The 13013-nt window shown below is 42.3% G+C and overlaps 1 protein-coding gene across 1 annotated transcript in view; it reads right to left on the reverse strand.

The window, feature by feature from the left end:
* The window catches only part of PTPRT (protein tyrosine phosphatase receptor type T), a 462729-nt gene that overhangs the window by 20681 nt on the left and 429035 nt on the right, over positions 1–13013 (reverse strand). The window contains exons 20-23 of the mRNA XM_054218837.1: positions 11996–12083; positions 3838–3914; positions 2883–2919; positions 1417–1514 (exon numbers count right to left, since the gene is read on the reverse strand). Of these exons, the coding sequence (XP_054074812.1) occupies positions 1417–1514; positions 2883–2919; positions 3838–3914; positions 11996–12083 (300 nt within the window). The remainder of the gene's footprint in view (positions 1–1416; positions 1515–2882; positions 2920–3837; positions 3915–11995; positions 12084–13013) is intronic.

Consider the following 13013-nt stretch of genomic DNA (forward strand, 5'->3'; position numbering starts at 1 on the left):
ATCGCAATTCTGAACTCTCTCTGTTTAGCCAAAGAATTTCAGTTCATAGGGAATGTGAGATACTTGGTGGTACATTAAATATGTTTGACTTAAAGCTTTTCTTATCAGATGTGGACACAAATATGACATTTTACCAGCTGTAACAGGCCTCAACTAAGGCTCACGAAAGAAATCTGATCACGTAAACACACCCCAAGCTTAGCTACTTCCAGAAGCCACGTGCAAAACTAATAGTAGAAATGAAAGCCAAGGCTGTGAAGCTCTAGAAGGAATATTTAGGCTAACAAAGACTATCAAGTTATTAAACACTCTAGCATGAAAGAGTGGAACAGCATCTCAAAGCTGAAGCAATTAGCTACTGCGAAGCAGGTTTCATGTTCCAGTTCCAGTCATAATCAGAAGGGGTTTTATAAATATTAAATATGATTAATGTAGGTTTGTTGTTTTTTAAAAAAAACAGAGAGGCATTTATTTCAAACAGAAGTGTCAGCAGAAGGTAAAATAGAATAAATAACAATAAATGAACAGAATCAGCTGGCATTCAACCATGAGATCTAAAGGAAATCAGATACAAAGCAGCTGAATTACTAATGGCTGTGAGTAAACTATAATTTAAATTTTTCCTAGTACCAAAGCAATTTAAGGTGACAAACATCAGGACAAAATTTTTAAGAGCTCCGGTTTCCATCTGAGAATGTCTCTGAACCAAAGACCAGCAGGAATGGGAAGAATATGCCAGGGAAAGCCACCCCAGACATGGCTTTTTCTTATTCCCTGAAGTCTAGCCTACACCTTTTGACTTATTCATGTTTGCCCCCACCGCGGGCTTTGGCAATTGCCTTGTGCTGGCACACGGACTTCTGGTTAATCTGAGTCCGAGAGAGTGAAGCGGTGGGTGTGGAGAAAGCCAACGCTGCCTGGTGGCCCCAGGATCCAGCTGCGCACAATCTCATACCACCACGGAATAATCATCTTCTGAAAGGACTGGAAACTCTAGGCTTTGAACCGTCATTTACAGAGCTCTTTTGACAGTTTGAACACCAGTTGCATATTCTTGCCCCTCTGGATTTTTGCGGGTAGAGAAGTATTCAAATTACACAGATAAAGAATAATTATTACAGAAGTACATTTTTACTTCTGTACTGAAAAAGGAGACAGCTTCCCAGCTAGCATAAATTTGTACAACTCTGCTAAAGCCGAGACTTACACCAGTAACACGATCCTTATTAGTCTAGAAGGGAAGAGGCCAAGTATTACAAAATATAGCATTTTAGAGAAAAAACCCGGGGTGGCTTAATTCATTCCCTTCCTACAGTAAGCAAATGCCATTTCACTTGCTGAGCTTGCCTCAACAGCAGCACCGTGTAATACCCAGCGCGGGTTTGGCTTTACGTGTTGGGAAAGTGGTACCCTTACCCTGCCCACTTCCACCAAGTTGGTGACCATGACAACACTTGCAGAGTTTTCTTGCCAAATCATTCTCCAGAAATCCTTCACTGTCTCTTGCATCGGCCCTGGGGCAGGAGGAAAGACAAAAGGACATCTTAAGAGACCGTATCGAATGCCAGCAACTCCTTTCAGCTGTTCCCCAGCCGCTGCCCTGTTCCCACAGGATCCTACTCTCCCTTTCCGAGCGTCCCTCTGCGATTCAGCGTTACTGGCACAGAACAGCCTGGAGCTCTTTAAGAGATCAGACACCTCCTTGCAGGGGTTATTATAGGTTCTAGCATGCTGGAAACAGAGGTGGTGGCTGTATTGTAAATAGTGGAGATGGCTCCAGTAGGTAATCATGTATAAGTAATGGGACATGGATGCACCCTATAGTGAGTCTGTAATTAAAGCTGTATTGAAATTTGTACTTGATGCAGCACTGGAATTCCTCCATTTCACACTATAATATTTATTAATTATGAAGGAGGAAGGAAACACGCAGAAATTAGCCCTTTTCTGAAGTTCCCCCAGAGAGAAAAATTTCAGGTTCCAACAGCCAAACAGCCAGTACTCACAACGGGTTTATTAGACCAGAACATCTCTTCAACCTTTTTTCCTTCCTCTCTTCTCCCACGGACTCCTTTCACCCACTCTGCCCATACTCCATCCTCCGTGTTCTTTGCCTTATTGCACTCCCCATACCCGTACATCCTCAAATTTTATTCTAAATATGTTTCTTTACTCTTTCAAGAGGGACAAGCCAGCAGTGAAGTCATAAAGCAGAATTTAAGAATAGAGGCATTTCCATGAACATCACTTTTGCAGGTGAGAAATGCCCCAAAATGAGGACAAATAACAGTAGAGGAAGCGGTCATGGCAGAAAAATTTGGCCAGTGATGCAGGAAAACAGCACCTGATTATAAAGAACAGGAGCAGGGAGGTTTGTCATCCAACTTGGATGACACGGGCATTGAATCGGGTTGGGTTTTTCTTTTTTTTTATTTTTTTTTCCCCCCTCTAAAGGCACAGGAAACTCATCCACTAACTTACAGAAGGTGGTGTTCAAATGCGTTTGGTTAGTTCCCACTAACCAAAAGTTCATTAGTCACAGGCATATTCATACTGCCCTCCCCAAGCAATTTCACTCCAGAAGTTAAACCCAAGCTCCGTGAAGTCCCTTTTAGTCCTAATCTCATACTTCATGCACAACAGACGCATTATAGATTGTACTGCCACCTCTAAGTCTGTAGCATTTTTTTATTCCTGAGCTGAGGTTTCGCGTTTGAGTGCCTTAAAGACCTTGGAACATCCCATATCCTTCCCTTTTGTGCCCCTATACCAAGTTTTCAGACGTTCCCCAAAACAGAAGATGTCACCCTATAAATTGCTCTTACAACAGTTTAAAACAGCAGCGGTTTTACAAATATTTAGACATACAAGAATGAACTTGCCTTGAGTTGCGATGTAATGGCGAGGCCGGTGGTATCCCTGGAAAAAAAGAAAACACATGAAAGTCTGTGAGATCACAGCTCAAAGCACCGCAGCACGTATTTTATACTTTCCAGGTACCAACAACCGTCGCGCATTTAACAGTGCATTACCCCTGGTTATCGAATGAGTGAAGATCGGCACCCAGGTTGCCCTATGGTATTTTAAGTGACGGTATCTCACTCAGGCTGGATAATAAGATCTTATTATGCCAAAGAGAAAACAAGAACGGGGCAGTTTTCACTGTTTCCTCAAAGAAACACAAGTCCTGTGACTACCCCGTGGGCAAACTCTGAAAGCTAATAGGCAAAAAATTGCACCTTCTTGTTTGAAAAAGAAGAAAAGTGTGCATTTGCCTCTGTACGGAAATGCTGCACATCAGTCTAACGTAATTTTACTAGGTGTATTTTTCAACCCTTAAAGAAACTCTTCTGAATGTTGTCATGTTCCTAAGAATTAGCAGTTCATACAAGTTCTTGCATATACAAGAAATGGATGTTCATTTGATCATTCCGCGTGAGCGAGGCTGCTTTTTTGAACGTTATAACACTGAAAAAAAATATGTCAGTCTATTTATAAGCCTTCTGCACTGCAACTTTGCAAGAAGTCAGTAAGTCTCAGATATCTACTAATGCTACTGCGAGGGGCTGATATTGATGTCTGCATACGTCATTTAGCCCACATTCCACTTATGTTGGTGGATCTGTCAAACACAGGAAATCTCCATCTGTCCAGATTGGTCAGACAGAATAAACTGGAGACCGAGAACCTTCTCTCTGTCACAACACAATGTTTGTATAATGCTCGGCTGTCATTCATATCAGATCAACAGTCTGTCCCCATGTAGGATGCACCGAATTCCTAAGCAGAGCTGTCAGCAGGAGCGTTTGTCAGAGTGGGAATGTCCAAGGGCCTTACGTCGATGTAATTGGCGTTTATGTAGTCAGAGTGAGGGTCCCCATCCAGCAGCTGCAATCTCACTCTTGAATGATCATCTGAAAGAAGAAAAGAAAAAAAAGTGACAGTAACGATAAAGAGGACTTTGTAAGTGCTTTATTTTATCTGCTGATTCCTGCAAATGGGCAATTCAATACTTACAATAATAAAAAATGGAAGAATAACAGAGATATTCCTGTTCTTACAAGCCCTTTCTTTTGTGTTTAGAACCTTAGGTTAGTGCTCATTCATACACTGTGTTCATTAAATTCACTGCTGTCACCATCACCCTTATAGAGCTTCTACACCGACCACAAACGTTGCTTGATTTGAGGGTCTTGGGACAGACCTTTGCAGGACGTATCTCCACTACAAAAGCCACCTTCACGCTTGGAAGTAACAGCCTCCCTGGCTTCATCTCATCTATGGAAACTGAGGAAAGAGCTAAAACTGGCAAGATCAGGATTGAAATAAATAGGTCACGACAGAGGTATAAAAATGGCAAATGAAATCCTGCGAATAAGAAATGGGGCAACCCAGAAGCCTGAAAGGAAATACCAAAGGAAATCAGAGCAATGGTCCTTTGTGCAACCCACAGAACTCACGGCAACAAAACGGCACCAAGGCAGCGTTAAGAAAAATAAATTAGAAATGTTCATGTTTTTGAGGACGTTCAAAGTTACTTTAGATAAGGCAATAAAATACCAGATATCAATCTTTTCATCCCCCAGCGTGCTCTACAGTTCAGTCGCAGAAAGGAACTACCCCAGCGGGCAGATTATGTCATGATTTCCCACCAAGGGAATATTTTGATCTTTCTCCGGAACAGCTGGTGCCGGGCTCTGTCAAAGGAGACACTTGGTGGGCCGGGCTGTTGAGCTGATCTGGTCTGGCAATCCCAGCACCGGCATGCAATTAATTGCAGAACCGCTGTCTAAGGGCCAGTTGCTTGGCAAAGGCTACTGGGCTACAGAGGTCACTGCTGGACATGCTGGGCGCATTTTTTCAAGGATTTTTTTGAAGATGTATAATATAGAGTCCATTAAGTTTATTTCCTCTGTGCCAGCTCTGTAGATCCTTGCTCTCAGTCAGTAAAGCATTAATGTTGAGAAGCACTTTGCGAAATATGGGCCTAAGCATGATTTACATTCAATAAAAAAGAATCATAGCAATGAAACATATAAATACGAGGTGTGATTCTGCAGTAACTCAGTCAAAAAAGGGGTTTAGTCATCCCTTAATTAAATGCAGAATCAGATAATAATTGTGAAGACAGATGTGCACGCAGTTCTGAAAGCCAAGGTCTGGATATATATTAAATATTCATTTGGGTATGTAAAGCAATGGTTCTCATATTCCATTCATTCTTTGGGTGAGATTTTCGAACCCCCAAAATACAAACCACATTGCTGTATTTATCAAATCCTGTATTTGCATTCAAGAAAGGTTATGCACGTGAATCCATCAAAAGCTCTGTTATATTTGTATTAATGACTATAAGCTCTGCAGACGCCGTGGAAGTGGGTGGATTTCTCACAGTGCTGCTGTCGTTCCCCACTCCAGACAATTACCTGCGCTCCAGGCGACTGCATTAGGAGTTGCAGTAAATCACGTGGTTAGACAGGCAACAAGAGAATTTATACTTAGAGCAATTCACAAAGATAGACAAAAAGCTGATTAAACCGGACATCTACATGAAATACTCAAAATCTCCCGCAGACAATTTCACACTTGCAATTCAAGGCAGCAAACTAAGCTAGTTAAGAATCAGACAGAACAAAAGCAAAGAAAAAAAACAACAAACAACCCTAGAGCAAATGGTTGGGAAGGGAACATTTACTAACTCCTCTTGTGACGCCAGGATATAATAATGTTATGGAAGTCTTAACTCACTGCAACAATAGAACTAAAAAGCGGTAAGACCAGAAATGACCCTGCTGACAGGTAAAAAGAATCTCGGGTTGATTTTTTAAAGCGGGACAAAGACACTGTCTACGCATGGAAGTGCTCTGAACAGCCCTCAAGGAAGAGCCTGACTTTCTTCATTGAATGGAACAAAACGCCCAAATTAAATTTCACCTCTTTGAGTCACTCTTCAGGTAAAAACTTAAACCAGACAGGAGGAATAGCTCCTGGGAGCGCGAGATGAGAGAGACCTGAGAAGCAGACTGCCGAAGAGGTCCGTGCATTTAAGACAATGATGGATAAAGAAAAGAGTCTCCATAGCTGTAAAAAAGTGTAGTTGGTTGCTGTGTTTTTTTCCCCTTTAAGCCAAATACGGTTATTCTAACCATGAAAACCAGTAAAGGATGAAGAAATTATTATTGGAAATCGATGATATTTTTAAAAAGGGAGACATTCAGATTAGCATCCAATTATATTTTGGGACCAAATGAAAAATACTTTTAGCTGAACTTTGCTTCAGGAGGACAGAATTCAAAATATTTCATTGCATATTTTATAAAAATGAGATTAATTCCTGTGGGAGATTTATTTTTTCTTATAAGTGTGAACAGTGCAGCAGGAAAAAAAAAATCTGTGTATACGATAAGCACAAAAATATTAATGACGGCTTAATGGTGTCTTTAGTCTTGTTCATAAGTTTAGGAGCACAGCCTGGATAAAAGTTCATGAAATAACTTACCTTGTAAATCCCTTTTTTTCCCAAAAAACTTTGGAATTTGGCTTTTAGTTAATGGAGAGGGGCAAAAAACCCAACGCAACTCATTATTCTGTTAGCAGTAGCAATCTTGTACACTTTGGTTTTTTTTGTCTACAGGCTTTAAAGGGCTTTTTAAAGAACAGCAAATGTCTTCATTGTATCTTCTCCCAATGGTTAACATTTATTTCTGATTCTGCACCCTATCCACTGCACTACACCAGCAGAAGAGACTACGTATTTGGCACATTGAAATGAAAGTGTCGCTCAACTCTTCTGTAAATTTATCAGGCATCGTATCACTGTGTGTTACAGATGGATTATAGGAAACTTTAAAAGTGGAGGGAGAAACAGAAGAAAAAAATGCATGTCCGTAACATCCAGGACTGCAAAAAATGGAAATATACCGTAACAAATGTATAAATGATTTTATTTCTCCCTGTTTACTATAGTCCGTATGCAAGTTAGCAGAACTCTAAATTGGTATGAAGAGTACTTTGACTGAAAATTGGTCTTAAAACAGATTTCAAAAATGACAGGAATTTCTTTGAAAAGCATTGTGCTCCCATTTTAGCACAAAAAATGTTATCGCTTCAAACTTCTGTCAAAATCCCCATTAGCGATCATTTGAAATATCATTGCAATTTTTCCACATCTCATTTTGACACCAGCACTGGATTAATCTCACACAACTTTCGCCATCTAAATATTACGCAGCTAGTCTAAACTGGCTGTCAAGGTTCCCCACATAGTCAATGGAGAAATACAGACATCTTTTGAAATGATTCAACCCAGTTCTGCTATGAAAAGCCCTCTCAAGGACACACCGACCTCCCCTTTCTAGCCCCAGTGATCCCGGACTGCGCCTTGAGACCTGGGTAACAGCAAGGTGTGATATAGCCCATCCTCTCAGGATCACATTCCACGGACATTGCACAGACATGCAAGAGTTTAGGCGCTACAGAAGAAACTACGGAATAAAAATGCTTGGAGGATAAGAGACTTCTACTCTAAATTCAATACTGACATGTGGGTTGGGTTTTTTTTATGTGTTATCCCTGTCTGTGGCCAAGAAGCGCACTCCACTTGCGTTTCAGCTGCGAGATCCATTAATCTCTCTCTGTTCATCTCTTCCACCACAAAATTCTCAGATTAATTCACAGCTTTCCAGCTCAAAGCATATGGTAGTCAGAGTATGAAGGAAATTAAGCAAATTTCTCTACTGGCTTTTGTCATCAACTCAATAGTTTTTAATGGACCATCACAAGACTCTAAAACCATGGTGCCTAAGCAGGGAGATGGTAGAGCTGCACTGCAGATGGGAGGATGTGTGTGAAGTAGGACAGGTACCAGCACCCCTGTGAGTGATGATGTCCTCCTGTAATATTATGGTCAGTAAAGGAAGAAAACAAAGGGAAGGAAAGTGCTCTCCTGTAAGTCAAAGCAAAACACAATCTGATGTCTTCAGTTCCTCAGCTCCCATCTGAGAGTTTTCACTCCCTTACACATCATGAGAGTTGGGGTCGTTCAGCCTGGAGAAGAGAAGGCTCCAGGGAGACCTTATAGCAGCCTTCCAGTCCCTGAAGGGGGCCTACAAGAAAGCTGTGGAGGGGCTGTTTGCAAGGGCATGTAGCGATAGGATGAGAGGCAATGGTTTTAAACTAGAGCAGGGCAGGTTTAGATTAGACATTAGGAAGAAGTTCTTTACACTGAGGGTGGTGAGACCCTGGCCCAGGTTGCCCAGAGAGGTGGTGGAGGCCCCATCCCTGGAGGGGTTCAAGGCCAGGCTTGATGAGGCTCTGAGCAACCTGATCTAGTCAAAGATGTCCCTGCCTACTGCAGGGGGGTGGGACTAGATGGGCTTTAAAGGTCCCTTCCAACCCAACACATTCTATGATTCTATGACTCTAAATTTGGAGAAGACGGGGAGAAACAGAACAGAACCAATAGAATCCATATAGCTTCTGGGGATGTTCTCTCCTCTACGTAATGGGTTCAGCTCAACCCACAAAAGCTCAGCATCCCTCCCATAACAACCACTTGCTGATGCACTTTGTAAGCCTCAATATCTAGGCCCTAAAGTGAATTTACAACATTTTGCTTCAGCACATAAATGTTGCAACCCTTGCCCCTCAAAGAAATATCCTGCCTCTCCACAACTGTCTTTGTGTTTACTGCTTTTATCCCCAAAGTGCAGCTGCAAAGTCTGTGGACACTGCCAATATAACAAGTAGTTCGAGCAGGGCAGCTCCCTCCAGCATGGCAAACCTGTGCAATTACAGTGCATCTTTCCACCATCAGCAGTGGATTTCTGTGGCCATACAGACACCAAATCCATTCCTCAGCTTTTCCTTGTCTCCAAAAAAACCCAACATACCAGTGTTACAGATTGAAAGGAACCCTGAGAAGCCGGGGTTTTAAAGCATGGGAGAGCTCAGAGCTCTCTTGCATCTCCCCTACATGAACAGATTAGACTCATCCGGAGTTTTGGTTTACAAATGTAAGGAGAGCAGATGTTGGGGCTGGCAGTAAGACCTAGGCTTTCACAGAGAGGCACGATGTTAATACAGCCCTGGGAAAGCAGTGAGCCGAGTAAAACGGTCCTGTAAGTGTACTATTACCCAGAAGGCCATAAAGACAAGATCTAATCTGCCGTGATTCACTGAGCAACGCGACTTATTGCAAGAGCTTACAAACCCACATTTTAACAAAAGTCTCTGAAGCAGTTACAGAAGTTAGATCGAAACCTGACTTCCCAATTCACTCCCCAAAAGGCATGTGATATCTTGTTGCAGGAGTGATGAAATGACAACTGTGGTTAAATAAATAATGTTAAATGCCATCTGCAGCCTTTTACCAAATCAACTGGTAAGAGCAATCAGCGCATACTCCGGGTTTTACCAGCAAATACAATTCTAGCACAACAAAGCAGTGGAGGGTGTAATCGTTTTCTACCTCCCCTCCTCTGCTCAGGCTTTGGCACAGTTTGTACCCACTGAACACAACTCGTTCCCATGATCTGCCCCGAGGGAATGGCTCTGCTGCTATTCCCAGCTCTGCTATCAATTCTCTATTCCAAATCTTGTCATCGTTTTTTCCCAGGAAAGTTGCCCAACGTTACCTGTCAGCAGGGTCTGGCCCAAGGCTTAGCCAGTGACACCACTGACAATTTCCCACTGGTTTTACAAAAGGACTGATGAATGATATGCCCCTTCCTTAGGCATCCTCCCTTTCTTCTCCCCAGCCTCTTCCAGCTGAATCAAAAATTCCACTTCATTTTACTTTACCACTCTTTGCTGCGTGTCACTAAATTCTCCTTGCTGTCTTTTCGAAGAGCTCTTGTCTCCTCCTCAAACTCTTTGTTTCATGCGTATTGGAAGCAAAGAAAACCCACTCAACTTTGTTATTTACCTTCAACTCTTCTGCATCCTTCCTCTTTTTCACTACCTTGCTTTCCTTATCTACGCCTTTCCACCCTCTCAACTTCATTCTGAAATCTTTCCCAACAGCCCTCAAACTGGAGCTTCTTTTCTGATGTTTTATACTCTGCTGACACTTCTTCCTTAGCTTTGATTACATTTTGCATTCTCTTATTCAAGCGCATCGCCTCCTATCTGTATTGCTACTGTATTTATAGCTAAAAGGCTAACATCACTCTTCGGCAGACAACAATTCATCTTTGTGCACACCCTCCCTTTAGATAATACCCTATTTATCCTCCTCGATTTTGCTTCCTTAATTTCTTCTCACATTTCACTTGGGAGTTCAACGTTTTCTTTGTGACCACCTTCAACATAAATTAGATGGTGGCTACTGTCTCTTTTCACCTCCACTTTTAAATTATGTCAACTGCTTCCTCAAAATCATACAGAAAACCAAAGTGTCTTTCACGCTTCCTTCCGTATATCATACTATGGCACTTCCACCTTCAATCCAACGTGCAGTTGTTATAGCTGGGCGATTCACCTGTCTCAGACTAATTTAATCCAAGCTAATCATATAGACACGTAAATTGAACCTCAGTCTGGAGATATCTCTCTCTGCCACTAGGAACACGGGAAACTTCCACAAGGTGGTGCTTTTAGCAGCTGAAGTTATGGTAGACAATTTTCACACTAACTGTAATTCTCCAGTACAATCACTTCCATTTTCCCCATAGAGAAAGACAGACCGATGGAACTGGTGACCTGCTCACGACCAACTCAGAAATCCAGCTGCAGAACTGGGATCAGATCAGGGCTCAAAAACTCCTGATCTCCATTTTCAGATTTCTTCACCTTTACCGTAGGTTCCCTCAACGGAGCTTTTCTGTGCCATTGCCCAAAAACTCTTACATGATTCATTTCTTTCAAGTCTTAAAAGAAAGAAAGGAGTAATTAAGATATGTGTGAGAACCTTCTTTGTGGCCAAGTTATTTTGTGGTTGTTTTCTTTTCTTTAGTTAAGTCTGTTTGTTCTAGAAGAAATATATATTTAACCTGAGGAAAAAAACCAGTATTAATATATCACTCAGCACGACTTAATTTTGCTCTTATAGCACTCCATAGATTTATCCAGTCATGAAAATCTATGGCACATTCATTTATATTCTTATTTCTTGTTCTGATGCTCTCAGGCTTGGCTTCTCCAACTCGATGCTGCTCAGCAGCCCTTAAACAGAATGATTTCTCACACCTTCTCTCCCCAGTCATTAAAAGAACAATGAAACAGTGGGGTAAGCGGCCTGGAGAGCTTGTGGAAAAAGCTCAGCTTTGGAGATCTTTAGGAAGAGGCTTCACAAATATCTGATAAAAACAACAGAGGTGAATCTAGTCCTGACTTGGAGAATAAAGCTGACCTAAGTGGTTTTATGGAGTCCTTCACCACCCTGCAGTTCTGCGATGCATCAATATTCCTATAACATCAACAGTAACTGGTTATTGAAAGAAGAAAAACTAAGAAGCTTCAGAGCATTTCCAGCTGCGTTATTGTGATTCTGAGGTAGAAGCTAACCTTGTCCCACACATCAAAGCAGCTCTCTGGGGACAAGCAGCGACTGCTCCACTGGTTACTGACCACGAGGAAGGAGAACATCTGATCTCTGATCCATATCTAAAAATCCGATGTAGCTGTATCTCCTTTTGCGCTCCCATTCGTGGCACTGAAAGCTCCGGGTTATATAGTAAAAATGGACAGAAAATGGGCATCATCACCCACTGCACAAATCGGACAAAAGGATTTAGCCCTTAAATTATAACCATTAAGCACAAAGCAAGGTAGATAGAAAACATGTAAAAATCCATAAAGTCATGCAATGGCTTTATGTAAAACAATGATAAAAACTGAATAAAAAAATACATACATAGCCTGTAACAAATAGATTGAACTACTGAACGCTCAGCACTGTAAACCAGCTTTGAGTGAGATTCTCAAACACACCCTTTTCCACAGGATGCTTATAAAACCTTACAGAAACCTCAGTTCAATGTGAATTTACACCTACAGGAGATTATGTTTCCATATCTATTCTTATTGCGGTTTTCGTCCTCCTTGGCTGTATCCCAGGATGCCGTCTGCCCCTCGGGTAGTGCCTGCAAAATAAACAACAGCAGAGCGTTTATAAATATCTGGCCAATGCCTTCAGGTGGATTAAGACAACTGAGCAGGGCAAAAATAAAGGCGCTGCATAATTCAGTAGCCAACCAAGCAAACAGCTGCTCTTGAGGGAAGGGCGCATCCGCTAATGCAAACAGCAGAGCTTGGTGCAGACCATTTGCATCTCCTGGCTTCTGCCAGCAAAGAATCATTTTCCCCCCGTTACTTCAGATCTAAAAGGATCAGGAGAATTTGTTTCTGGCCACACAGTCACAGGTGAACCTCATTTCCCCTGTAGGACAGGGTTTGTGGAGATTTCACAACCATACACTTCTAAGAAAAACCCAGATGGCTGAACCATAGCACTCACTCTTTCATATTTAAGTTGAAAACAGATACAGTGGTTTCGCTTTTTTCTATATTAATGACGGGGTGATGCAACATAAACCACTAGCTGGTTTCCTTGGGGTGGGGGGGAAATAAGAAAGCTCAGAGTTCTAGATCATGTCTAAGGTAAAGAGGTAAAAGGAGGTAAAAAGTGCCCACAAACTATGAAATTAGTAATTTTCTTAAAATCTGCTCTTTCAGTTGAGAAAGGATGGGGTAAGGAAACTGGCAGCACACGGTGTTACCCTGCGCTATAGCTCGGTCCTGTAACCATTGAGCCACGTTCCCCTTGAGACACGTCCTGGAAGGATTTTCAAGGCAAAGCCAGGAAAATGGCAGTTGTCACGGGATCTGGCTGGAGGACGGTCTTGCCTTGCTTGGAAGGGCTGCCCGTGAGCGGGATGGTCCCTCTCCCCGCCTCGGGACGGCCGGGGATGGCAGTGGAGGCAGATGAAAGTGCAGGCACTGCAGTGCTTTCTGCTGGAACAGCAGCGGCACCAGCTCCCGGGGTATCGCCGGCATCCCAACGGGATGGAAGG

This window comes from Rissa tridactyla, chromosome 12, assembly GCF_028500815.1.
Source record: "Rissa tridactyla isolate bRisTri1 chromosome 12, bRisTri1.patW.cur.20221130, whole genome shotgun sequence".
In the NCBI taxonomy this organism is placed as follows: domain Eukaryota; kingdom Metazoa; phylum Chordata; class Aves; order Charadriiformes; family Laridae; genus Rissa; species Rissa tridactyla.